Source organism: Talaromyces atroroseus, assembly GCF_001907595.1.
Source record: "Talaromyces atroroseus strain IBT 11181 chromosome Unknown scaffold_8, whole genome shotgun sequence".
Taxonomy (NCBI): domain Eukaryota; kingdom Fungi; phylum Ascomycota; class Eurotiomycetes; order Eurotiales; family Trichocomaceae; genus Talaromyces; species Talaromyces atroroseus.
In genome coordinates this window covers 739,952-766,365 of record NW_017971440.1, presented here as the reverse complement: position 1 = coordinate 766,365, position 26,414 = coordinate 739,952, and the positions used below count along the sequence as shown (strand labels likewise).

Sequence of the window (26,414 nt, the reverse complement as noted above, 5' to 3'; positions counted from 1 at the left end):
TGTTCCTGCTCCTGTTCTGCTTTCCCAACGCTGTTCCTATGGCCTCTGCTATTGTTACTATTCTAGCACATTCACATGGCTACTAAGGAGGGCTGAAATGCTCAGCGTGGCAGAGCATACACATACCCCCCAGTCAAAAGTCTTGCTGCATAACTCGCTGAGGGGCAAATCATCGGGCGGTGGCTTGGCTAGTGTGCGCATAGTCCGCACTAGCCTACACAGCCAGCCTGGGCCCTGGGCTAATTATATCGACCTAGTTGAGACATGATCCAAAAGCAGAATCATTTGTATACCTACAATTACATCACTTTCGGTTTTTGCAGTCATCATACATAAGCTGAGCTGAGATTATCGCCGTCGCCTGTCATAATCCCTTCTGTCGTGAGAATATCTGTCCCGGTTGCGATTTCTATCCCTATCCCTATCCCTTTCTCTGTCCCTGTCGCGATCTCGCTCATCGCGGCGCCGCTCAGGACCTTTGCGCAGGGGGCTGCGACTACGTGATCGCGCTGGTTGTGAAGCTGTCGGCTCCCGGTTTGGTGCGCGGCGCATCTCGTCTTTGTCAAAGACCATGCCATAACGGTCAGATCGGCCACGGTGGTCGTCAGCGGCGCGGTACTGGCGTCTTCTTTCCAGACTCGATATGCCGCCGAATCCTCCTCCTTGTCGTTTGGAAATCGTAGCTTGCCGCCAGGTATCTGACAGTTTCGAGACCTATTCACACAATGTGAGCAACGGTGTCTTCTGTAATCGTAGAGTATGGCATACACTCTGAGAGAAATCCACATGAATACGGTGGTCGTCAATCAAAACGCCCTCCATCTTGAAGTAAGCTTGTTCGCAGTCTTTCTGGTTTTCAAACTCAATAAACGCATATTGCAAGCTGTCCCCTGTTCGCTTGTCGCGGATAACTTCGCACGAGAGGATGGTCCCAAAACGACTAAATATCAAGTGGAGGTCCTCGTCTATTCGTGATGGTTAGCTGCCGCAGTATAACGTGGTCTTAATCTAAGCAAACTTGCCTTGTGTAACGGGGTTTAACTTGCACACAAAAAGCACGTTTTCCGGCGGCTTGACCTCTGCAAATGGAAGATCTCCAACCATCTCCAGGGTCAAGGCCTGGGCCCGGGCCTCGCGCTCCCGTCGAAGCTGTTCCATAGCTTCCTCATCCATATTCTCGTCCAGCTCCTCATCGTCGGCTATCCTCACTGTGGCCAGTTGCGCCTTGGACGGCAAAGGGCTCTCGGGGGGCTCTTGCAACCCAGGAGGGTCATCATAAGGATCGTCCAAGATTACCGTATGCCGAATACGAATATCCTTCAGAGGTCGACCATTATCATCGATAAAGGCCTCGTTTATCTTTTCCAACACATCAAACCCCTCTACCACCTTGCCAAAGATCGCCGCCTTGCCGTCCAGGTAATCGAGGTTATCGCCTAATGTCACAATGAACTGACTGCCCGCCAGGCGCTCGTCCGGGTCTTTGGGCGACGGCACGGTTGCCATGCTTACGGTGCCTCTATCTGTATGTTTCAATTTGGGCGGCATGTCAACGGCGAAAGTTTTGTATGCGGATCCTTTGAGTAAACCCCATATTGAAGATCCCCCATCGCTGTCGGGCGAACCTGGTCCGATTGGGTCACCGCTTTGGAAGGTGAAATTCTTCTGCACGCTGTGCACCGGGGAGAAGTTGTAATACTTGACTTTGCATAGCTTTAGGAAGCTAACAGGTAGATGGAAGATCTTAGTCTGCATTCAGCCACTCAACTTTGTAGGACAGGACAAAGGGGGGGGGGGAGGAAAGCAAACGCCAGCACTAACAAAGACGGTGACAAGAAATGGCGGATACAGAGACAGAAAAAGAGAACTCACTTTTCACAAGCTTTTGGAGCGACATCAACTAGCAAGTCGATGACCAAGTCGCCGTGGGAGGTTTCAAGTAACACGCTCATTATGCGGCATGCTCAAGAGCAGTTGCGCAAGGCTGGGACGAGCAGAAGCAGAAGACACCCTGTTCTGCTTTGTTTTGTGGTGCTGATTCAGATGGATATTTTTGAGTGAAATTGCTGGAGGTAACGGACGCAGTTGGATGCAGGAGCTTTCCTGGGAAGGCGCCTTCCGAGCCTTGGCAGCCTGATTTGACAGGCGCCAAACCGCCCAGCAAGTTTGCCCATCTGAGACCGCCCAACTGGGATAATGCTCCCTCTCTCTCTCTCTCTCTCTCGCTCTCACTCACTCCGCCTGTCTCTCTCTCGGCCCCAATTGCTTCGTCGCGGTCTGCCTTGATGTTGCCTGTGGGATTAACTCGCGCGGTTACACAAGAATACATCCCTCTGCTATGCGTTTCTAATTCTGACCACTTAGCTGCCAGTCGGATCCAGACCTTTCTCCGCGCATGTCTGCCGTGCCGCGTACAGAGCAACCCCAGTCGAAAGCTTGCATGGGGGATGGCGAGCTTGTAGATTGCTCAATATGAATTCAATACTGAATTACTCACCCCCATCAGCCTTGGCTACTGTCTACAGTGCTGAAGCCGGTGTATCGGTACTTACTCCTTACAGCAATCCGGAATATTCGTGTTTCCTCGCGCCACGAGCTTCGAGTTTCACACCGGTGGACTCGAAGTACTAAATTAGGAACGTCACCTCCCCCCGAAAGGAAGCAGGACAATGCTGTTTTGTGTTGCACAACTACGGTGACTGGGATCTCAATCCTAAAACTATAACCATGGCGGACGGAGCTCGACAACGAATCAGATCACACCGTTCTTTTCCAAGCTCTCTACGAAATGCTGGATACAGCCTCTTTTGCATTACTCGGGATAGTGTAATTTCCGAAGAAACGCAATGACAACCATGCTTCCAATCAAACTTTGCCAGCGCCAGTCAGCTATAGCTCTCCATGGCTGATCTAGAAACGGTCTCTTTTGCAATGCTACATGCTACAACAACAGAAATCGTTCTTGGCTGGCGTAAGGACGACGATGAAGAATCCCAGAGCGTATGCTGCGGTGTAGAAAATTCCAGAAACCAGCAGACACCGACAGCCATCAGATCAGATCAACTCCTCTTCTACGGCTACTGACCGTTAGATCTATGTAACCTGGTTAACAAGGCCTTGCCTTTGATTGGGTGGATCTACTTGCTTTGTTAACAAATCAATGGGGTTGTGTGTCTGAAAATTGGTTTGCGCTACGACAATATGACATGGCATGACGCTTTGAAGCTCGTCCCGGTTTGTGTTTCAATGTTTAGAGAGGTGGATTAGAGTAGGATACACACACACATTCCTTTGATCGTGATGATGGCTATGATGGCTCTTCTCTACACAATACCACTAAGGACAGACTATGTGCTTGCAGACATTTTCACGATGCTCGCCTGACTAGGCATATACAATCGCAGGGAAAAAATTGTCCGTTTGTTGAATCGACCAACCCTGTATGCACCCCAACCACCGACCGACCGACAGCCTTGCCAGAGCGGCTGTTCTTTATTCCAAAGGGAGGGGGGAAAAAAAGGGCACGGATGACAGGGGAACGACAACAACCAGTCCAGATTGCAAGCCTTGTGAAAGGACATGCAAAACATGCTTGCTCTCTGCCTCCAATCATCTGCGCTTCCGGCTTCCGACTTGTTTGCTTGACTTGCAGCTCTACCACGCACAGCATAGGTAACTACTCCTGATTCGTCTATTTCTATGTTCATTTTCGCTCTCAATTCTCAACGTTCCAGAGACCCACTCGGGAAAACCAAAATGACCTAAACAGAGAAGCATATTGCAACGGCCAAAATTGCCTGCTTACGGTCGTGGCGGCCGTCTCGTTCAGCATGGTAAATGATGCATTTTCCTTATGCGTGCAAAAAGGAAAAGCATGCATGCATGCAGGATTCTGCATGCTGATGTTGTCCTGAGGCGTTTTCTTTATGAGATCAGGAGTATCTTGCAAAGTCGGTCCGTCTTCCAAGGTAGGGCGACGTTAGCTCTGTGAAACAAGCGCCATTATGCGAGAGCCTAGGCGGGGGATTCCAAACTTGAAAGGGCAAAAAAAGGTTTCTTTAGCGAATCGACATGTCTCTCTTGCGCAGAAGCTTTCTTGTCTCTCTATCTCTATATCTCAAACGGACGTATCCCAGTTCCACTTTAGTACGACAAAACAAAATAGCTTTCTACAACGCCAAACAACGCTAGCACCGGAATGAAGGATGATTCCCATTGTGTGTACCAGGGATAGAGACGTCCGATGTCAATCATATTAGGTCTGTCTAGCTCCCTGGCGGACAAACTTCAGGACTCATCATCTAGCTAGCTGGCTGGCTACCAGCTGTTGCAAGGTTTCTTGATTGCCGGTTTCAATACAAGCCACAATTTGTCATATCGTATCTGTGCTCAAGTTTGACCAAAGACAAAGGCATTTGTCATTCATTAATTCCCTTCTATATATGTACTTATAAAATTGGACTTTCTCTTCCCTGGAGTGCAATCTTTTTCTTTACTCTATTGTACTTTTCCCTTGCCTTAACATCCAATTAATTCTTTTTTTCCCATCTAGCGTCTTCAAAAGGGCTGTCAGACTCATCGTCTATCTGGGTTTTGGTGGATGAAGAATCTCGCCATGTACCGCGGTTTCTATTCTATCAAGCAAGAAGAGGACTATATCATGTCTTCTTCCGCCCTATCTTCAGGCAAACACCATGGTATGAAGGGAGGTAGAGAGGCCCCTTCTACTTCTCCTGTTTCTGCGTCTGCTTCTGATCCGGAGAGCAAGAGTGGAAGTAAAAACAGACGTCGAATTCAACTCGCGGTACGATCCTTTCTTCTTTCTGTCAGAGAACACATTCTAATAACGAACAGTGCACACGCTGCCGAAAGAGAAAGATAAGATGCAGCGGCGAAACCTCTGATGGCGCGGCATGTACTAACTGCCAGGCCGCAAAGCATCGTGACTGTCAGTTCCTGCGGGTAAATATAATGCTCCTACACTCTTTCCGAGTAGAAGCATGCTTATCCAGTCCTTCTAGCCGGAAACGACTCAGCTATTACCAGCGCCAGGGAGTGCTCTGCCATTTCCTTATCATCATCCATCAATGACCAACAGCAATGGCAACACCCCGCTTATCACCTCAGCCAGCTCGGATTCTTTTGGCAGTCGAGTTCACCAACAACAAGCCGATCCTTCAACTCTGTCGCCTCTCGTGTACGGTATGACATATGCTAGATCCCAGTCACTGTCCGATCTGGGGAACTATCACCGAGTTGACTCGCTGCAAAGAGAGTCGCCCTACGTGGCAGCAGTAGCAGCAGCAGCAGCAGCAAGCAGCGGTGGCGCCGGGTTGATGGAAGATATCTACAATACGCCGTATGGTCTGCACAGCCCATCATGCATACCCGCGACAAGCACTTCCGATACTATGACGGACTACTACGGCTCTTTGGACAGTCCGAAGGCATGGAGTCATGCTGCTGATGTTGCAATGGCGGCTGACCTGGCGCGATCACAGAATACTATTTTCTACGGTAATACTTCCGCCTCCTTGTTCGTATATCAAATCATGCGAAACATAAACTAACCTAATCTACAGCAGCCGACGTCCCAACACTCTTCCCAACCGCAAACCTGCTTTCGCCCGGCGACATGTCCACACATCGCGTCTTGCCGATGCCCACGACCAGCACCGGTAGCGGTAGCGGCCCATCATCAGTGAATGTTGTCAATACACCGTACCTCCGCGACATGGATATGGTAGCAACTTCCGATCTCTCTTTTATCCCTGGGGGAGAAGACGACGACGACGATGATGAAGAAAGACCGACAAACATCTATTCCCCTACAGCTAAATCATCAAAGAGTTCATCCTTTGTAGGCAGGGTTTATGGTAAACCTGATGCTGCTACCGCCACACCAGAGCGTCTTTCACACGCTCTTGGTGGCCGGGTTGCTTCTTCACATCATCATCATGGCCACCATGGTCAGAACTACATGGCCAGATACACGGCAATCGCAGAGGGTTCTTTGGATACGCTCCCCATCACTACCACGTCATCGTCAGCGTTCACTCGGTCTGGCACCACGGATTCTTCGAGTGATATAGAAGAGCCGCTGATGATGTCGATGTCGAGAAAACGACGACAGAAGCAGCAACACTGAGCCGTCTGCCTTGATGCCAGAGTACGACGAACAGATCTAATTTCTCCGGCAATCAATCAGTCAGTTCAGCCAGTCACACCACATCATTGAATTCCTAAAATAGACTGGTCACTCTTTTTTTTCCCCTATTTTCGTCTCTGCAGTTTCACCCAGTTATCTATCTCGTTGGATATTTGGCCCTATATTATTTTCGGAGGCTACATTGTTGTTTTTGACTATAAAAAAGAGTACAAGGCGGGTCTGTCTTTTTAATTGATAATTATATATACACACAAAAAGGGGAGGGATTAATTGCAGGAATATCTAATGGGGAGGAATGGGAGTTGCTTTGTTTATATACTCTAGTTTAATCATGCTATATAATAAATTGAAGTCTGTTTGTTTAGGGCTTTGTGGACACGAGAACTATTTTGGTTATATACACCAACAACCATCTAAACCAACGCATGCAGCATTACTCAGGAACATGCACAGCCTTAATTTTCAACAGCGCCTCCGCATTTCTAAACACAAACTTCTCCCAATCCTCCTCCTTACCAATCAACCCACTCTCCCTAACCTTCTCCAAAAACTCATACCCTTTCTCATTTGCCGAAAACGGATAATCAACACTATACAGCACTCTCTCAATAGGCATCGTCTGCAACAAACACGCCAACGGCGGCAACGCAAACATCCCGCTCGTCGTAACCCAAACATTCTGCGTCCAGACTTCCTTCAGGCTGCGCTGGACGCCAAACCGCGCCGCAATGGCAAACACTCTATCCAATTGAAAGGGCAGCATTTCGCCCATATGCCCAATCACGATTTTCAGGCGCGGCAGATGATCGAATAATCCGCTCGCATATAGTTTTAGCAGTGACAGCGCAGTGTCCGAATGCCACCCCCAGCCATAGGCGCTCAGCGCGAGCGCAACGGCGTCGTCAAAGTCTCCCTTGTAGTGCTCCATGAGACTATCGTCTGCGTACGAAGGGTGGATGTAGATAGGCACGTCTAATTCCTGCGCCTTTTCGAAGACGGGCCAGAAGCGTTTTGCGTCGTAGAATTGCCCGTTTGTGTGGTTGTCGATGAGGGCGCCGACGAAGCCGAGATGCGTTACGCAGCGTTCGAGTTCTTGTGCGGCTTCTACTGGGGAGGTCATGGGTAGTAGAGCAAAGGCCTTGAAGCGTGCGGGATGTTTGGAGATGGAGGCTGCCAGGTCGTTGTTTGCTGCGATGCAGAGATGCGGTGGCTGGGCGCCGGGTCCATGGGAGATGACTTGCAGGGAGACATGGCCGTTGTCGAGGTCTTGGACACGCTCGTCGCCGACTGAGTTGAGCTTGGTGGTGATGTGTGCTGGAAAGTTGGCGTAGTGAGGGTCTTCGGCGATGTTGAGTACTTTGGAGGATATGTAGTGCTCCTCGAGGGTGATTATGGGGAGCATGGTGTTGGTCGGTCTTTGTGAAGATTACAGTCTTTAAGTACTTTGGAATTGAAACATTGGAACGAGCCAGTTTATTTTTTTATTGGGATATCGCAGCTATTTATGCCTTTTGCATTTCTTCATACTTCATTGTTTTTGTTATGTCCGAGATATAGCTAGATCTGCCCTAATTAGTACTAGCGCCATGGCAACCTCGGATATGCCCTTTAAAAAGTGGGCACTCGGAGATGTCCTCAACCCTATTAAAAAGAAATGTGCCCTCGGAGTTTACTCTCGCCTCTCAAAGCTCTGAACCATGTACAAAAGAACTAGGAATTTATATTGTATTGCTCATATCTGATGCAACAACTCTCTAGATACAACATGCGCCTCTCCCAGCGTCTCCTTCATGGCCAAAACTAGGTCATCCACGCCGCCCAGAAACAACAAGTACGCGCTCAGCGCGGCGCAAAATCTGCGATACTCCGCATCCTGCACTTTCTCCTTGCTCATAATCAAGTCAACATTAGGCATGGACCAGTGCGCGAAATGCCTCGTCACAAGCGGCGTCGGAAGGACCTCTGGCAGCGCATCGCCCGTCTTGAGCGTCTGCTCAATCACGCCCAAGACAGCCATCACATCGCCAATACTGTGGTGGTTGCGCATCCCGACTTGCCGGGAGAGGAGTTCCTGGTATTCCACGGATAGCGAAGAGGTGATGTAAAGGAGACGCGCGAGGGAGTAGTTGATTTGGACACAGAGTTTCTTAATCTGGCCCAGCGAAGCGCTGTCGAAGAGGGAAGTTGAGAACTCAAATCGCACTAATGCAATTAGCGGGTCAAGCGCGCCTAGGGATTGGGATAGTTGGATGGAGATTTGTCCGACAACGGCTTCGAGACCGGGAGTGTTGGGCTCGCCGAGAGATGAGAGTAGAAGTGCGTAGTGGTCGCATAGCGTCCGAATGCCTTTTGACAGTGCCCGGCAAAGATGTCGAGTGGCTGAGACGGGACGGGGAACGATTTGTACGATAATCGAAGCAGCAATTCCGATGAGGACAAGAAGTAACCGCCGCCAGAATATTTGATATCCGTATCCCGGTAAGCCGTAAGATGCAACGTGCCTGTTTTTTTTTTTTTTTTTAATTTCATATTAGTACATATTGGGGGAAAAAAAAGGGGGACACATTGATAGAGCTTACCCATAGTCAAACCCATATCCTACCACCAACAAGAACGTCGCAGCACACATCATTGACGGTAACAAGAAGGCACGTGGAAGGAAAAGCCGTGCACAGAGCAGCGGAATCAGCAGTACTCCAACAATAGCAGCCAGCCCATACGAATTTCCCTCACCACTACCGGACCCAATATACCAAGCGACCAGACCTAGCACGCCTCCAATCACTGATCCGATAACCCTGCCTAGCACCGAGTAAGTGAAATCAGCCATGTAAGCCAGCATGGTCGTTTGCCCCATGATCAAAGCCCACAAGCCTCTCTGTTTGTAATAGAAACCTGCCGTTTGAGGGAGCACAGCGGGTATAGCCAGAGCCAGCGACAACACGACAAGACGCAGTGCATAGAGAGAATCCGGGGATACGAGAAAGTGATAAAACCCACTAATGATTCTGGCCAATTTGGAGCGCTGTCTCTTTCGCGTACCCCGGACAATCCTTAGCTTCTCTTGAAGCAGGTCGGATTGATCGACAATCTCTTTATCTGGATCCTCAAACGAAGTCTCTGCGTGAACGGGCGCCTTTGCGGATCGCTTGAAGATCCAGCTAGCGGTGTGTCGAATTCCGGCAGGGAACCATATCCGGTTTTTGGTCCTTTCTTTGTAGAGCGAAGAAGCTTTCTCTAATAGTGGGATGATGCCGTCGACAGCGCTGAGAACATGTTCCTCAAAGACCATGCCGAAGATGACAGCTCGGAATCGGTTGCGTAGATGAGCGTCTAGAGTCTTTACCTTGCCATTGGCGTCGAACAATTCGGCATTAGCCTCTAGCAAGTCGTCTGTCGTCTTTTTGATAAAGGAGGCTCGTGCAGCGCGCAGTTTCTCAAGCACAGCCTGGCTTTGTTCAGCGTGTTTATCAAAGGTTTCCTTGGGCAACCGACTAAATAGCCTTGTCGTATTGACATCGTGTATACAATCCTTCACAGAGTCCAGTGCTTCAAGGCAAAGTTGGATAACATCCGTCCCGTCCCTGCGCAGCATATCAATGGTCTCGGCTTGCACCTCGAGAGAGTCGGTGTCAGTGATGGCTTTGAGAAAGGTGGTGAACTCGTTTATTTGATGCAATCCGACTTTTTTGTTGTTCTTTTGAAGCTTGGCCTTTTCCTTCAATAAGTTTTCTCCTGCTGCCTCTGCCGCTGCATCCTGCTTGTTCTCCTCTACTTCCGATTCCTGCTCAAACGAAGAAGGGTCTGAAGCAGACGAACCAGGAGGAGCAGCAGAATCAGATGGCATTGTTGCCAAAGCTTTGCGGGCCTGGAGTGTATTTCGAAGTCGAAACAGTCGTAGATTCAAAACATTCACAGTACTGATAAAAGCGCCACGGAGCTTTTCGTCCAGACTCACAATATCCTTGTCGCTCCACCGACCAACGCTAAAGTCAAGCTTCAAGAACCCGAGCGTTGGCTGTAATGCCTGCCATTGACCGAGAAGACTCTGCTTAGCTCCATTCAGAACCGCCAGATCCTGCTGTTCTGCCGATTCCGAGTCCGGGTAGTCTTCTATAATAGCCTTCAGGGGCACCTTCAGCCCATCCACAATCTTCTCCATCATTTCCAGAGTGATATGAGAAGTAGACTGCGGAAACAGGAACAACGAGGAGACAAAGGCAAGTCCCAATCCGATAGAGGCCGGGATAATAATGACCTTTGGCAAAGTCCCCTTAAAACTAGGCATCAATGGGCCGTAAGTCATGAAAAGATCGGTGATGATAATCCCAAAAAGCTGTGTAAACGTAAATTTGGGATTCTTCATCCGTATGAGAGCGAGGACGTAGATAAACAAAAGGCCAAGAGCCAGGAAAACAGCCGAGACACGGGCATCCAGCATATATCCATCAAACACCAAGATCTCTGCCTCGATCGAGGCAGAGACGCCTGTCTGATTGGCCCGTTGCTGGGCAACTTGCTCCAAATGCATCAATTGGGCCTGGGTCTCTGCGGCCGGACGTGCCGCTAGGGCTGCTTTCATAACGATACAGCCCCATCCCCAGGCCAGGAACATGCCAAGCCAGAGAGACAATGCGGTGAAAACAAAGATCATTTCAATGCCATTGGGAGGGCACATAAATTGAGCCAATCTGCGGTTATCAGCCATTTGTACCAATGCACCCCTTGGAATACAGTGACTTACACGGTGAAAAAGGTGGCGAGACCAATGGTATGTAAGGTCGGGTAAATCACCATCAGCAAGAAGCCTATCCATGCTGGAAGCCAGCATCGGAAGAGCGTTTTCAGGGCGCGGGGGTTGACATTCAGCCAGGAAGGCATGTTGTGCCGTCTACTTTGCGCGAGAGCAGTGCTCTGCGCAGGAGACGAATGGGATGAAGACTGACGGGGAGGACGGGATGGACGGAGAGACAGATGTTTATATATACAAGCATAGAAAATCAGGAGTCCACGCGCAGGAAGAAGAAGGGAGAGAGAGGATGCTCGCGGACCCCATCCTTCGATAGTGTAGGCTCTAGAGCCAATGGGCTCGAACTGTCCAATCACAGCGCCGCCCGTGCTGACGCAGCGATGCGATTGGGTTGAGTCAGCAGCCGGTCTAGCCGCAAATGGTCAAGCCAGGAAGCCCCGGATGGGCTGGATATGTCCTATTTCGGGTTTTATGAAGCCGATCGCTTGACTATCACTTTGGGTCATGGAAAGCTATACAGTTGAACTCCTCGAAAGTCAGACGGACAAGATCCCAATTGACAGCGCAGAAAGGATGCAGTTCAATTCATCACGACACAGTCTTTCTAACTCGCAATCTCTTAACTCTTACAAGACCTCGAAAAGTATCGTAAAGGGGTATTCTGGAATTTGTTCGTTTCTTTTGTCTTTTTTTTTTGTCTTGTCAAATGCAGAGAGTTTACAGAATCACAACGGGGATTTCTTGAACTTGTCCCAAATAACAAGCACAAATGTGAAGATTTCGTAAAGAGAAGGAATAAAAAAAAAACGGGGTTCGTTTTTTTTAAAAAAGAATAATTTATTTCCCAGATTTCGTAAATCAATGCAATTAACAACGCCCTCTTTTGTATCACCCCGGAATCGGACGTCAGACGCTTTAATCCTTGCTCTTCTTGGGGCCCTTGGTCTTGGCAGTACCCCGGAACTTCTTGGAACGGTTCTTGCGTTGCTTGCCTGAAGGGATGTTAGTTCATGTCACGCAATGGACAAGGAATGTGTATAATCCAATGGAGAGAGTATAAACGTACGTTGCTGTCGGCTAGCCTTCTCAATCTTCTGGGCAGCACCGATACGGACGAGACGGTAGTGAGGCTCGAATTTCTTCAGGGCCTCGTGGGAGTCGTAGACGAGGGCGAAACCAGTGCTCTTGCCACCACCATACTGAGTGCGGAAACCGAAGACGGAGACTTGGTCCTGGTTGGCCTTGTAGAGATCAGCCAGCTTGGAGCGGAGATCTTCCTTGGAGACGTTGGCGCGGTTGGGGTGGAGGACGTCACTAAACACAGCATTAGAATTTTTTTGTTCTGCATCGACAGTCTGTTCATCGACAAGAGAGAGATTTATGAAAGAAATTCCATCTGTTTTGTACGATGGTCGCAGATTTCTTCCGGTATATGATGTTGATGCAGCCCGAGAGCAGCCCGAGAACGAGAACGAGAACGACGTGGATGCGGACGCGAGTGAATTGTGCATATCCCATGCAACGATTGAAAAAAAAATCCCTCTCTTTTTCTTCCCCGGTAAAAGAGAATGTCCACCTCACTGATATTCCACCTCAAATCACAATATCTCTAACCAACTCGATTCTTTATTTGCTTCCTCGAAATCGATACCAGTCGCCCTCGCTCGCTCGCTCTCGACCGCATCACATCCACCAGTCGTAGAAAAATCGCATCGTAAAAACCAGACCCGAAACAGGGAAAAATAAAACCTGATACCCAAAGATGGAGATGAACAGAAAGGAAAAAAAAAGGTGAGCTTACACGACCATCTGCTTGCGGGCAAGAAGAGGGTTGCGGATGAACTTGCGCGTCCGCAAGGTAATAGGAGCGTCGGCCATGATTATTTTTTTTTCTTCTTATCGATGTTCTTGTCGAAAAAGAACAAAGTCAGGGCGAAAGAAAAAAAGAAGGAAGAAAGGTTGGTCGATGGCTGGAACTTCCCTAGGCTAAAGTCTCTCTCACGCACACAAAGTAATTTTCGTGCGATTTCTTCGAAAAAGTCATGTGGGCTGAGCGCTCGGCTAGGGCCCGCCAACACGCGCTAACGCTGGAAGGGGTTTAGTGGGTATGGTGTTGCTGGCGGGCCAATCAGGGCGGTTGCTTGCTGTGGTTTACTAATCGATACTATGATGATTCTTCTTCTTGTTGACTCTGCATGGTTCTGTTTACAATTTATTATCATTGATATCATGGAGTCCCCTACGCAAGCTCCAGGAGATGGTATCTCACGTCTCATCGCACAATATTTCGAACTGGTAGACCTCAAACACCTGGCTATACCTTCATCATCCGTCCTCAAAACACCCATTACCCAGCAACACATCTACGATGACATGTTTAATGAGGATCTCCTTTCACCCCTCATACCACCAGCTACCTATCGACTAAGAGTGCTGAAACAAATTATAGCCAGAATCGAGAATGATCAGCAATGGGATCCGGAGGAGGATGTATGAACAACTCCGTACATTGTAGAAGTATGTAAATAGCTGATGTTCTGCGTAGGAAATCATCGAGCCTTTAATGATGGCCATGACTGATTTGATGTCCCAACCATCGAATCATCACTCGTCCGAGATGATGATGATGGCGGACGCGGAAGAACCGCAGCTTTCTTTCGTCTCTTATATGGTCCCGACAAGTGCTGCTGCCCTGACTGATAGGGAAAGGAAACAAGTGACGACCTTTGAATCAAGAGGGCTGATATACGGCTCCGGGTCGACGGGCTTCCGTACTTGGGAAGCAGCGTTGCATCTTGGCACGTATCTTGCTTCTAGCGATGTTGTGCGAGGTAAGAAGGTGATTGAACTCGGAGCTGGAACCGGGTTCATTTCGTTGTTGTGTAAGAAATTCCTCGGCGCTGAGAGGGTCCTCATGACAGACGGCAATGTGAAACTGGTTGATTTGTTCAACGGGCCGTGTCTAGAACAGAATAGCTTCTTGACTGAAAATGCGAAGGATGAGGCTATTCAAGGTAGACAATGGTTTTGGGGTGAGCCATTGCTACTGGAGGGTGAAGATGACGAAGATAATAAGGAGTTGGTTCCGGAGCAGTTCGATATTGCTCTGGGTGCTGATTTGGTAGGCAATTCTGTGCTCTTCATCTCTAATCCTGGTCTGACACCGATAGACATACGACAAATCCATCGTCCCTCTCCTGGTCGACGCCATGACACGTTTATTCTCGTCTCACGGCGTGAAGAAATTTATATTGTCAGCAACAATCCGCAACGAAGAGACCTTTAGCGCTTTTCTCGCGGCCTGTCGTAAGTTTTGACCCAAGTATATATCTCCCACAATGTTCAGAATTTTGGACCACTGAACAAGCCATTCCAGACAACTCTCAATTTTGCATGGAGAAATCCAGCTTTGAATCGCCGCCTTTCGAAACACAAACCGGGTTTTTCCATGCTACCCAGACCCCGATTTGGACATATATAATCTGGCCGCCAGCAGCCTGATCTTTTTTTTTTTTTAATATACAGTGCAGTGCAAATCTCACTTTCAACCATTACAAAATGCGTACGCATTATGAAGCCCGTGGTTATCACCAATATACCTCATGATCCCACAAACCCACCTGGCCAGTCGGCGATCCTCTTCCTCTTCCGCCACAAACGTAACTTGAGCCAATCGCAAAGGCATCATTAGGAAATACGCGCCCGTAATGCCATGGCCCGGCTGGAGAAAATATTCTGCCGAACGACAAATCTCAAGGCCGGCCTCGCGGCCAGTTGTTATCTCGTCGGGGAATTTTAGGGCTTGGTTGGTTTTGTTGTTATGTTCCGCTCTTTGCGGCGTTGATGCTGTCATGCCAATTGCAGTAGCTATGCAGCGGAGGAAGTAAAGGCAGGAATAATAGACTCCCATTTCGGTGCAGCTTTGTAGGTCTTGGTAGTAAATGATGCTTTTGAATAAGGGGCTGCCGTTGCCGTCGCGTGAGAGTTTGCCGTGGGCGTGGCTACTATCCACGTTAGTGATAGGAACCTCGTAGGCAGATCTAGGTTTGAGGATTTCCCAGTCTAGGCGCATGTCAAGTAGCCTCTCATTCAAAGCGGCAATTGATTCGCGCATCGAGGCTACAATGCGTTTCCTTTCAAGGCTTGTTGTGGCCTGGCGTAGTGTTTCTTGGTCCTGCAATAGAGAGGGGATACACAGCAATATATCAAGGAAACGATTAACAAATCCTTTCCCTTCTGGCGTGCCTCCTCCTTCTGGTATCCAGGGAATAGTCTGCCATTGCTCGTCGGCAAGGAAGGTTTTTTTATCCTCTTCAAGGGCCGGGATTAGCTATAACAATGACAATCCATTAGTGACGAGTTGCAAACAGAACATACATAGAATAACGTACTATTAGTGATCTCGCTCTCAGAAACAACCTCCTTGCCGGCCCATATCTAAACGCGTGCGGGCCCTGCATCTCAATGAGCTTTGCGAGGGCTTTGAGGTGATAATTCCGCGCCAAATCGTTGTCCGACTGAATCATCTAGACAGCCCATCAGCCTGCAATCAAAGAGAGAGAGAGAGAGGTAGAAGTAACCAAACCTCATACAGAGCCAAATTCAGCATCGAATCCATCAACGGCACCACCCGTCTCGAAACCGCCAGCGCATTGCTCCTCACATCCATCAAATCCAACCTCAAATTTTTGACCGCAAACCCATACAACTCCGCTGCGTGCCCGAGACTTGCGTGACTGCCACATTTCTGTCCATGTAGACCGAGCGCGAGCGCTTGGAGCGTTACGCCGGGCAAGAAGGGGCGTTTGCTGCTCGTGCTCATCACGAGATCTTTGTCACTAGCAGTAGCAGCACCGCCGCCAGCACTCGCAGGATCAGTATCATCAGAATGATGCGGACTATAATACCACGAACTAAAATCCGTATTCCGCGGCACAAACACCCCGCGCAGGAAGCTGATGACTGACGCATCGAGGTTTCGTTGAAGATCCGTGGTGCTATAGAATTTCAACCCTCTTTTCCGATCGTGTCCTTCATCATCATCATCTTCTTCTTCTTCTTCTTCTTCTTCTTCTTCTTCTTCTTCTTTGGATGTGACACCAGCACGCATCAGAGATGAGGATGGAGACGATATAATCAATCCATGCTTCCCTCGCGTCCAGTACGTCTCATCGACGAATTTGATGGGTTTCTTGTAGCCGGCGCATTGCAGGCCGGATTTGTGGCAGCGGTTGCATGTTGGACGGGTTTCGTCTTTGGGCTGTGTTAGTTCCTTTTTCTTCTATTCTGTCGTTGTGATTGTATCTATACGTGGAGTAGTAGGAGTAGGAGGAGGACGACATACCGCATTTAATCCGTCGCGCCTTGCAGTTGGTGCATCCTTTACTTCGGCCTGGGCCTGGCATGGCTGTGCTTCATGAATGTAGGTACAAAAAACAAGACGGAAGGAAATAGGTAAATAGACATGAAATTGTTCAACTAAGCGATTCAGCGTATTGCGTTGGATATGTATAAGGAGAATGGGGCTGAAGCCGACAGACTTGGAAGCGGATATCAGACTCCACCATGCAAATCGATGCCCATGAACAAGCTGAGACTAAAATATAAATTAGTAAACATGGAATAGTATGAACCCAAATATTTACCACGGAGAACGTAATATATCCTTATGAAAACGCAGTGAACTGTAAGTAGGGGGATTGGAAATATGGATGCCTACGCTGTATCGCGTATTAGTCTCTTTTTCATACGTCTACAATAGAATACAACAGTTCTATGTATAGAGTATGAAGTGATCGTAATGCATTTGTGTACGCCGTAGCATATGTACAAGATTCGCCAGTAGATACAATGAAACAAAATGACAAACCCCCAACGCCGGTTATATTCAGCAGTACAAGAAAAAAACGGATAAGCTAATCCTTCGACTTCGACTTGCTCTTTTCTTTGCTCTTCTTCTTCTCCTTCTTCTTCTCCTCCTTCGTCTTTGGCGTCTCTTCCGCTACCCTATTCTCTGCAACATTGACCTGGGGCGTTGTCGGAATACCACCGCTCATGGCAGTCAGATCCCGGTGCCTGTGTGCTAGAACAGGACCAGAGCGTTCCAGCTCGTCGAGTCGCGCCTCTTCCTCAGGCGTAAGCATAGTACCCTCGATACTTAAGAATCCACGATCCGGATCCGCGCCCGGAATAACGTCGACATCGCGGACACGGAAACGGATCGTTCCTCGCACACGATGGCCAGACACGCTCTGGAAATACCCCGTTGTATTGGGGTCATCTTCATCCTCATCATCATCCTGTCCATCTTCCAGCGTGTTATCGGTAGGGATGGGTTTGCGCGTAACTGCTTTGGGGAGAGGAGTGAAGAGTTCCTTTTCCGGGTTGAAGTCTAGCTTATTGTCCTTCTTATTGCCGCTGTCCTCATCTCCCGACGTCGCGGATACATAGCCCTTTTTACGATTCTTGCTGGACACACTAGCCGTGTCGTCGTCCTCGTCCTCATCACCATTGGCGCCCGGCGGGATCCATTTCCAGCTTTTGGGCACTCGTTTCCGCTCAATGCCTACGGAAAACAGGTTATAGGCAATCGCACCCAGGAACCCTTCAGACTGCACGTTCACCCAGCCGTCTAGAATCTGGCCCTTTTGCGGGCTGAAGACCAGGAATGTAGCGGTAAGATAGAGATACAGAACGCCGTATTCGTTGGCGGTTAGTGCCAGAGTTAGCGGCTTCGGAATATCCGAGTTATCGTCGCCACCTGCGTTGACTTGGCCCGGTGTTGTGGGCGGGGTGCTTGATATTGAGGCATTGGAGTAGGCGAGCACGATGCCCTTGAAGGGAGGGTAATAAGTCAAAAGAAGCGGTGCGAGATGTTCTGTTACGAGTGAGGCTTGCGCATGGGTGGGGGATATCGAGATGGGAGAGAGCGGCAGGTACAGAGTCGCATTGATAAGGCGGAATGGCGATCCGGGGTCTGATTTGACCGTTGCTGCAGTCACGGTTGCTTGAGAAGCTTTTGGCGTTTGACTTTGCTTTGGGGTTGTGGGAGAGGAGGAGATGGCGTCTGCGTCGGGCAGGGTCACATCGAGGTCATCCGAGGCTGTGACTGCGTGCTTACGCTTTTTGGAGGGTGAGTGCTCCTTGTTCTTGTGTTTTCGTTTCTTCTCCGGCAGAACTTGACTCATTGTATCGGCGGACATTGCAATTGGTATGAAAGTCGTGTATGAGCTGGCTGTGATGGGATTGCTGGAGAAAAAAAAGTCGGCAGTAAAAACTAAGTCTTTGCGAGGCGGGAGAAAGGCGGTGAGAGGTGACGGCTTATGACTGGCCTTGACCAACCACGAAGTAAACACCACTTCTTACTTATCTAGACATTCAAGACAAATACTGGAATTGCATTGCCTGGTCTTCTTGACGTGTCTCAGACATGCGGAGCTAGAGGCGAAATTAAGCAGCGCTCACATTTTTCCATTATGTCAGGTATTCTATCATTTTTCGGCTGGGCCGTTCTACCAAATGTACGTATCTTCATTCCAGGCACACACACACACACACAGAGAGAGAGAGAGAGACAGACAGAGCAAAGCTGACGTGACTAGTATGTGACTTCAATCCTTCAAAACGTGTATTACGGCCTCACCATCCGTGCCGGCGACCCACGCCCGCAACCCGGCTCGCCGCGCTTCGACAAGCACCGACGTCGCATTTTCATCTTCGCCGTCACCCTCTACCTCTTCTACACGCTCTACGAAAGCTTCCATGAAGTACGCGCAGCCGGCGACTTCTACAGCGTCTTGGGCGTGTCGCCCTTGGCCGATGAGCGCACCATTAAATCCCGATTCAGGCGGCTGGCCGCCCAGCACCATCCGGACAAACTAAGTCAGAGCCAAGCCCAGCAACAGTCATCCGATGGCTTCTTTGTCTACTTGAAACTAGCTCAGGATACGCTGCTTGATCCCGCACGACGGTTTGGCTATGACCGGTTTGGACCGCAGGTAAACGACTGGCGGAGTGCGCGGACAATGCACGATTTCTTGTACGGAGGTTTGAGTCAGGCGTTGCTCCAGTATGCGGGTGGGCTGGGGACTATTTTGGTCTTGAATTTTGTCTATTGGTCGCCATGGGGTCGCTTCGTGAGTTCTGCCAACCCCTTGATTCTCCGCCATGTTCGATTTCTAAATCAGATCAGTGGCGATTCTATACTTTTGCTGCTCTGGTCGTGCTCGAAATGGTCTTGGTGACACGGCCACTCGCCTTCGTTATATCTTCGGAGTCTTTGCCTACGATGCTGCAGCCCGCCAGGACGTCGGCGTTTTATCTGTTACCCTTCCAGATCATATCCCTCGCACGCCGGGTTTCGATTACAGTGCACATCTTCATCTCGCAACTCACGCCACTATATGTGTCTCGCACAGCGGCAGCGAGTGCCAGCGGCGCGGTACTGAGTTCCCAGACGATGCAGCGCTTAGGGCAGGTCGCGCAGCTGTCACGCATGACCGACGTGGAAGCATCGCGGCTGTTGGAGCTGAGCCTGAGTCCGTTCCGGGGCGACGGGGAAAGCGTAACGACGCTGCGGCGCGGGATGAAGGAAGGATTGGTGGTTGGGAGTGTGCGGAACACGCCTGAGGTGCAGGAGGCTGTTGCCCAGGTACGGCGGCGGCGGCGGCAGGCAGACCATTAATTTGTAGAATTTTCTCATAGTAATCGCTAAATCGCTAAATCGCTCAATCCCCAAGTCACTACGTAGGCTATATTTCTATGCAGAGACAACACGTACATTGTAGTGCTAGCAGTGCTACGTTGCAACCGCGACCGTTGGTGAATCAATTCGATGGTTGCGGTGGATCGACTAGCAGGCGTAGTACGAGCGCTGCATGGATCATCGTCGGGCCAAGCCCGGATGGCACGGTACGGAATTGGCTCGCGGATGGATGGGCAGGTATGATGAGACATGCGAAGTCGATAGACATACAAAATGCGAGCATCAGACGGTGCATGGCATACATATCCCTGCGCACGGAGTATGTTGGTTGGACGGAAGAGAGAAAGAGAAGTGGCTGGGATGGACGAAACCGGTAATATTACCATACCGGCGTGTGACGGCAGGCGCTGGCAGCGGGCGTACGATACGGTACAGGCGGGTGACCAGACAAGGGAATGGGAGGCCCGCGACTTCTTCGAATCTAATCCACAGACGACCACCTGAAGGCCAACCCAGCGAAAGACCAAAACCAAACAAAATTACCACAATGGATTCTCGCTCCTTGTTTTCTTCTCCCTCCTCCTCCTCCTCACCACCACCACCACCACCTCCCCCCGTCAGCCTTCCCCTGCTCACCACCCTCGCCATCGCCGTCGCCCTCGCTCAACACCACGCTGCTATCGTCGGACTATGCCACATTCCCTCCGCTTTGCCGTCGTTGCCTTTGCCTCCTGTGCCGACCGGCTTGCCTCGTGCTGACCGCAGCCCCTTACTCTGCCTGACCGCCAGCGTCACCTCACCACCACGCTTCTGATTAATTATTAGCATCGTATTAATTTGCTCGTGCTACACCCGCGACGAATAATTTAATTTCTGCACAACACTTCAGCCATCATGCCGGCGTCGTCGTCCAAGAACACCGCCGCCAGCAGCAGCACCAACAACAACAACACCACACAAAGCCGGACGATCGTCCTCAAGCTGTCGTCGACGCTCCTGAGCCGCTTCCCCAGCGACAGTCCAGCCGTCGACGACAAAGACGTCAAGGTCAAGGACGCCTCGTCGCCGCCATCATCCACCAGCGGCGAGGCCGGTCTCCAGGCCTCCTCGTTCGACAATGCTTCCGACGCTGCCTCGACCCCTGCCGCAGCCGAGGGCAGCGGCAAGGGCAAAAAGGCCGGCGCTGCTGCTGCTTCCAGGGGCACCAAGCGAGCGCTCAACCAGAATGGCGAGTCCAAGCCGCCGCGAAGCAGGCCTAGCGTGAAGAAGCGACTGAAAATGTATTCCTTTCCTGCTTCTGGGTGCCTTCATCAAGATCAATTTTGCTAACCAGTGAATAGGGACGAAAAAGCCCTCGATGCCTCCAAGCTCATGCCGCCCAGCCACAAACTAGGCCCCAAGGCAAACCAGGGCGCCATCAACGCGGGTCTGCGAGCGCTCGACCGCAGCGGAGCGCCATGTCGGAAATGGGAGCGCAAGCCATTCCAACTCAAGAGCTTTACGGGCGTGGTATGGGGACTATCCAGTTGGCGCACCCCGAAGGCGGAACAGACGGCCGAGTCGAGCAGCGAAGAAGCGAACGGCGTCGCTGTTGCTGTTGTGTCCGCTGCCAACGGCACTGGCACTGCCGACAGTGACAGCAAGGCCAATCCGATGAGCAGTGCTGTGCCGAGTGAGAAGAGCAATGCTGGCGAGGGCGATCTCCCGTCGCTGCCTCCTAGTACTGCAGAGTCTCCGGTGCCTATGATCACTGCATAATCTTGTTCTACTCTTCTACTATGTACATTATCCGGTTTGACTTTTTTTTTTTCTTTCTTTTTTTTCGTTTCTGCTGTTCGGATAACCTGGTGTACGGCTGGATGGGCATACGGGATTGGCATTTTGAGGGTTTTCTTTTTTTTTTTTTTTTTTTTTTTTTTTTTTTTTTTTTTTTTTCTTTTTCCGTTGCTTGCCGGCGTTACGACACTTGGGCTCTTCTTACCTTTCGGTCACCCACGGTATGTGTGTATCATTGTATAATAAATATAAATCGCGGATCAGGAAAACATTCACATCCACCTCCACCAAGTAAGGAATACGTCACCATCGACGGAGTTCCGCTCGGTCAGCCAACGCCGACAAGCTAACTTCACTACTAATAAATGCCTCGGCCGTATGCACAGATTGGGTAGGTAGACCACGCTTTGCTTGCCACATTCTGGCATGAAACAATGGAAAATTTTGGGGAAAGAAAAACACTGGAAATGGATGCCAATTACTAAGCTTGAATTTAAATTGTGGATATTCATATTTTGACCACCCATATATATATCACCATGGATATAGCCGATCGAGTTCTGGAGAATCCTCACATCATATCCATCCATACCTCATACCTATATCTACAATGGTCCAAAACAAAGCCCTCGTCTACAAGAAACTGCCCTCGGGCACCCCCGTCGTCGGCGAACACCTGGCCATCGAAGCGCTCGACTTCGACCTCAGCCAGCCCATCCCCGATGGCGGCCTGCTCGTGCGCGGCCTCTACTTCAGTCTGGACCCGTACATGCGCGGCCGCATGCGCGATCCGCTCACCACCAGCAGCTACGTGCCAGCGTTCCCCCTGGACAAGCCCATGGTAGCCTACGGCCTGGTGCAGGTCATCAAGTCCGCCAACCCCAAGTACGCCGCGGGCAGTATCGTGTTTGGCATCTTTGAGATTGCCGAGTACAGTGTTGCTGCTGTGCCCGCGCGGTTTGAGCTGCCGATTGGGCAGACCATTGACAGCAAGGAGTTTGTTGCTGCTGCTGCTGCTGGGGGCAGCAAGAAAGTGAATGGGGTCGAGCTGTCGTATTACCTGAGTGTTCTGGGCATGACGGGTCTGACTGCTTATTCGAGTTTGTATGAGATCGGGCAGCCCAAGAAGGGCGAGACCATCTTTATCTCGTCTGCGGCGGGCGCGGTGGGACAGATTGTCGGGCAGATTGCGAAGCGCGAAGGGCTGCGGGTGATTGGGAGCGTGGGCGATGATGCCAAGCTGGCCTTCATTGTGAATGAGCTGGGCTTTGATGCTGGGTGGAATTATAAAAAGGGCGAGACGCCGCTGGAGGCGTTGAAGCGGTTGGCGCCGGAGGGCGTGGATATCTATTACGACAATGTCGGCGGCGAGCAGTTGGATGCTGCGCTGCAGACGATGAATGTTGGGGGGAGAATTGGTTTGTTTCTGACTTGCTTCTTCGTTCCCTTGATGTGAAGCATGGGCTGACGGTCGCGGCCAGTTGTCTGTGGCATGATCTCGCAGTACAACCTGCCAGCGGGTGAGTACATATTCTTCCCAAGCTACCTAGGTTGGCCCCAAACTAACGCTTGACAGACCAAAAATACCCAATCAAAACCCTCGGGGCCCTCGTCTCAAAGAGAGTCAGAATGCAGGGCTTCCTCGTCAACGACCCGGACTTTGGCCCCAAGTACTTGAAGGAGAGGAACGAACGCATTTCAGAGGTGAGCTCTGTCCCTTTCTATGAGATATATATAATATATATATGTCTGGACAGACTGTAGACTGACAAAACGCAGTGGCTCGCCGAGGGCAGCATCGTGTGCAAAGAGGATGTCAGCTATGGCATCGACTCGGCGCCCACGGCGTTTGTGGACATGCTCGCGGGCAAGAATTTTGGCAAGGCTGTTGTCAAGGTTGCTGATCCGGAGTAGATTATACCCCTGTACATATATACCGTCTAATTAATTGCAGATGTTGGTATTATATTGAGATGCATCCTAAGTCCGGGGCTGCCCTTAATCAGGCGGCCATGCAGGCCCGCCACTGTCACTGTCACCGTCTCTATCCATGTGTCCGGTAGAGGGCAGACGTAGCTGAAATTTACACGGTAGGAGAGGCCTCGGTAAAGCATTTCCTGGCTGTTCTCTTTTTTTTTGTTTTGGCAGACTTTCCAGGGCTTCTGCTTCTATCCGCATTCAGAGGTCAGCTACGTAGTAACGCAGTCAAATCGGGGAGTGCTTGACCTAAGTCGGCCAGGCCGTGCGAATAGCAGCGGAGACAGATCCATATTGCTCACTGCTTCTCGAAATTCGGTGTAAGCTCCAGGTGGAATCAGCCAAAAATGGCTGCGTTAGGCACGCACGACCATGAGCCCGCCGCTCTCTCGCGCGGGTGGAGCTGCGGCGACGTCGTCGTCCTCCTCTACCTCCACCTCCACCTCGGCCTCTACTTCCTCCTCTTCATACGCTTCTGTCGTCGCCAACAACTCGTCCTCATCCTTTCCTCGCCATCTCGCGACTTCTTCTCGCCGCTTGCCCCATCTTCACCGTCCGGAACATCCCACCGCCGACGCCGCCACTACCACCTCCCCTACCAGCAGCACATCCTCAGCATCCTCCCCGCAGCTGCTCCCCCATACCGCATCGACAGCAACAGCAGCAACAACAACAACAACAGCGACAACAGCGGTTACCACAGCCCGCCGCAATTCTATACTCGTCCCTGCCACGCATGCAGATATGCAGATGAACTATGGCTGGAGGCGGTCCAGCGGCCTTCCTTCTTATTCCCGGCAGTTCGCTAACATCCCCGACTACGCAGGCGCCGCTGGATCCGGGCCTGGGCCTGGCGCCAATGGCTTCCAATCGTCATTTACATCATTAGCAGCCGCAGCAGGCTTTGTACCTAGCATTACTGCATCCGCCTCTTCCCCCTTCTCTGACCCTTCCTTTTTCATCCCATCCTACCTCCGCAACTCCCGCTACGTTGCCCGACTAGAAGCTGCCCGGCGCTCGAAGCTGGCCGCTGCTCAACGTGAGCCTCCTCCTCCTCCGTCTGCATCAGTGCCAGCATCAGCATCCGCGTCGACATCCAACATCATTAATACCAACCAACCATCACTCTCCGCCTCGTCGAGCCATGCCAGTCTCCACCGCATGGTGCCTTCGCATCGAGGCATGACGCACGATATAGCGGAGAAGGAGCCCGCCATCGTAGAGGATAAACCGCAGCCGCTGCCCTCTCGCTGGAACGATAGTGACAGACACGAAGGTCTCGATTTGCTTAATGATGGCATGGAGGTGCGCTATATGGGCCATCCGCACAAGGCGGATTATGAAGCTGCTTCGGTGCGCGCAGACTTTCCGATGCCGCGCGAGGGCGGGATATATTATTATGAAACCACCATATTGGTCAAGCCGAGAGATGCGTATGTAGAAACCATCCTTCAAATTCAAAACCGTGGAACATACGGGTGTGCCTGAAATTAACACGCTGCAGGGTCATTGCCATCGGCTTCTCATCGTCAAAAGCGTCTCTGGAGCGATTGCCCGGCTGGGATAGCGAGTCGTGGGCGTATCATGGCGACGATGGAAAGGCGTTTATTGGCGAGTCGCAGGGCCAGGGCCGTCCTTATGGTCCTACGTTTTCTGTTAATGATACTATTGGTTGTGGCATCAATTTCACGACGGGATGTGCTTTTTTTACGAAGAATGGGATTATGATTGGTATTATTCTTCCCCCCCCGTTCTGCAATACGCAACTAGCAATGACTGACAGGTTGATGTAGGAATCGCATTTAGAGACCTGCCGGCTTCGAAGAGTATAGCTTTTTACCCGTCTATCGGCATGAAGAGGCATCATGGCATGCATATTAGGACCAATTTTGGCCAGCAGCCGTTTATGTATGACATTGATGGACTCGTCAAGGTGCGTTCGACCCTGTTTCTTTCAATTCGACTGACTTGCCTGACTGGTTCGTTGCTGCAGAAAGATAAGCTCGCCCTTCTCTCCGAGATCAACGAGACAAGCACCGCCAATCTTCAGCCTCCGTTAGACGAGGCCACGCTGCTGCAAGAACTTGTGGCTCAGTTTCTGGCCCAAGATGGCTATTACGAAACCGCCCACGCGTTTGCAGAAGAAGTGCGTCAAGAGTCGGTGATTCTGGAGAACGGGCAGTCACGATCACTCTATCAATACGAGCCAGGAGAAGATATTGATGCAGCGCATCGACAGAGTGAGTAATGAGTTACCCTAAGTATGTATATATAAACTGACGTGCAAGCAGAAATCCGCGCTGCTATTCTGGAAGGCGATATTGACAAAGCTCTAAAATATACAAATGCCTACTTTTCCCAGGTCTTACAAGACAACCCCCGTATACTGTTCAAACTCCGGTGTCGAAAATTCCTCGAAATGCTGTGCAAATGCAGCGACATATCGAGTGCAACAACAACAGCTAATAAAAAGCCGATTCATAGCGACGACCAAGTACTTGAGCCTGAAGAAGGCGAAGAAGAAGAAGACATGGAGGTCGATGACCAGGATGGCTACTCGGATGCAGACGGAATGGATACCGAAGAGACCACAACAGTAACCACCGATGACACCGCCAAATTCCACGACCTCCTCACCGAAGCCGTTCAATACGGACAACAACTACGAATGGACTATCTGTCGGACGAGAATGCGGGCGATAAACAGTATCTGGCTGATATTTTTTCGCTGGTGGCGTATTCGGATCCTCGATCGTCTGTGCATGGGCACCACCTTGACGCTTCGGGGCGGGTTGCAGTGGCCGATGATCTGAATTCCGCCATACTAGGTACGTCTCTTTATTCTCTATGAAGATGAAAAAGAAAAAGGTTAACATCCGCAGTATCCCTCGGCAAGTCATCCTCCGCCGCTCTCGAGACTCTCTACTCCCAAACGGAAGTCCTCGTCAACGAACTGAGCGAAGACGGCGGGACCGGGTCATTGATCAATATCCGCGGTGACTTTCTTGCATAGATCTTGACGACATACCAGACTCGTG

The 26,414-nt window shown here is 50.5% G+C and overlaps 11 protein-coding genes across 11 annotated transcripts; 5 read left to right on the top strand and 6 right to left on the bottom strand.

The window, feature by feature from the left end:
* Window positions 1-348: 348 nt before the first annotated feature.
* Window positions 349-1,952, bottom strand: UA08_06211 (Peptidyl-prolyl cis-trans isomerase-like 4; the record flags this gene model as incomplete). Its single annotated transcript, XM_020268509.1, has 4 exons — window positions 349-714; window positions 769-940; window positions 1,019-1,723; window positions 1,873-1,952. The coding sequence occupies 4 exons, from the start codon at window positions 1,950-1,952 to the stop codon at window positions 349-351; spliced, it is 1,323 nt and encodes a 440-aa protein (XP_020118692.1).
* Window positions 1,953-4,615: 2,663 nt separating this feature from the next.
* UA08_06210 (hypothetical protein) lies at window positions 4,616-6,148 on the top strand (the record flags this gene model as incomplete). The annotated part of the gene is made up of 3 exons (XM_020268508.1): window positions 4,616-4,804; window positions 5,022-5,517; window positions 5,583-6,148. 3 exons carry the CDS (start codon window positions 4,616-4,618, stop codon window positions 6,146-6,148), a joined length of 1,251 nt encoding a protein of 416 aa, XP_020118512.1.
* Window positions 6,149-6,602: 454 nt separating this feature from the next.
* UA08_06209 (hypothetical protein) lies at window positions 6,603-7,571 on the bottom strand (the record flags this gene model as incomplete). Its single annotated transcript, XM_020268507.1, has 1 exon — window positions 6,603-7,571. One exon carries the CDS (start codon window positions 7,569-7,571, stop codon window positions 6,603-6,605), a length of 969 nt encoding a protein of 322 aa, XP_020118511.1.
* A 330-nt stretch (window positions 7,572-7,901) lies between these two features.
* UA08_06208 (hypothetical protein) lies at window positions 7,902-11,050 on the bottom strand (the record flags this gene model as incomplete). The annotated part of the gene is made up of 3 exons (XM_020268506.1): window positions 7,902-8,670; window positions 8,749-10,860; window positions 10,914-11,050. 3 exons carry the CDS (start codon window positions 11,048-11,050, stop codon window positions 7,902-7,904), a joined length of 3,018 nt encoding a protein of 1,005 aa, XP_020118689.1.
* A 784-nt stretch (window positions 11,051-11,834) lies between these two features.
* Window positions 11,835-12,797, bottom strand: UA08_06207 (40S ribosomal protein S24-A; the record flags this gene model as incomplete). Its single annotated transcript, XM_020268505.1, has 3 exons — window positions 11,835-11,911; window positions 11,986-12,233; window positions 12,721-12,797. 3 exons carry the CDS (start codon window positions 12,795-12,797, stop codon window positions 11,835-11,837), a joined length of 402 nt encoding a protein of 133 aa, XP_020118688.1.
* A 351-nt stretch (window positions 12,798-13,148) lies between these two features.
* UA08_06206 (hypothetical protein) lies at window positions 13,149-14,281 on the top strand (the record flags this gene model as incomplete). The annotated part of the gene is made up of 4 exons (XM_020268504.1): window positions 13,149-13,409; window positions 13,465-14,040; window positions 14,206-14,225; window positions 14,266-14,281. The coding sequence occupies 4 exons, from the start codon at window positions 13,149-13,151 to the stop codon at window positions 14,279-14,281; spliced, it is 873 nt and encodes a 290-aa protein (XP_020118700.1).
* Window positions 14,282-14,463: 182 nt separating this feature from the next.
* Window positions 14,464-16,324, bottom strand: UA08_06205 (hypothetical protein; the record flags this gene model as incomplete). The annotated part of the gene is made up of 4 exons (XM_020268503.1): window positions 14,464-15,249; window positions 15,311-15,445; window positions 15,505-16,172; window positions 16,264-16,324. 4 exons carry the CDS (start codon window positions 16,322-16,324, stop codon window positions 14,464-14,466), a joined length of 1,650 nt encoding a protein of 549 aa, XP_020118701.1.
* Window positions 16,325-16,834: 510 nt separating this feature from the next.
* Window positions 16,835-18,121, bottom strand: UA08_06204 (hypothetical protein; the record flags this gene model as incomplete). The annotated part of the gene is made up of 1 exon (XM_020268502.1): window positions 16,835-18,121. The coding sequence occupies one exon, from the start codon at window positions 18,119-18,121 to the stop codon at window positions 16,835-16,837; it is 1,287 nt and encodes a 428-aa protein (XP_020118800.1).
* A 273-nt stretch (window positions 18,122-18,394) lies between these two features.
* On the top strand, window positions 18,395-21,381 carry UA08_06203 (hypothetical protein; the record flags this gene model as incomplete). Its single annotated transcript, XM_020268501.1, has 7 exons — window positions 18,395-18,439; window positions 18,521-19,054; window positions 19,111-19,569; window positions 19,686-19,860; window positions 20,130-20,375; window positions 20,513-20,903; window positions 20,964-21,381. 7 exons carry the CDS (start codon window positions 18,395-18,397, stop codon window positions 21,379-21,381), a joined length of 2,268 nt encoding a protein of 755 aa, XP_020118625.1.
* Window positions 21,382-22,009: 628 nt separating this feature from the next.
* On the top strand, window positions 22,010-23,313 carry UA08_06202 (hypothetical protein; the record flags this gene model as incomplete). The annotated part of the gene is made up of 4 exons (XM_020268499.1): window positions 22,010-22,817; window positions 22,881-22,919; window positions 22,976-23,103; window positions 23,179-23,313. The coding sequence occupies 4 exons, from the start codon at window positions 22,010-22,012 to the stop codon at window positions 23,311-23,313; spliced, it is 1,110 nt and encodes a 369-aa protein (XP_020118698.1).
* A 435-nt stretch (window positions 23,314-23,748) lies between these two features.
* On the top strand, window positions 23,749-26,389 carry UA08_06201 (hypothetical protein; the record flags this gene model as incomplete). Its single annotated transcript, XM_020268498.1, has 6 exons — window positions 23,749-24,809; window positions 24,881-25,107; window positions 25,170-25,309; window positions 25,370-25,616; window positions 25,668-26,204; window positions 26,259-26,389. The coding sequence occupies 6 exons, from the start codon at window positions 23,749-23,751 to the stop codon at window positions 26,387-26,389; spliced, it is 2,343 nt and encodes a 780-aa protein (XP_020118699.1).
* Window positions 26,390-26,414: the final 25 nt, after the last annotated feature.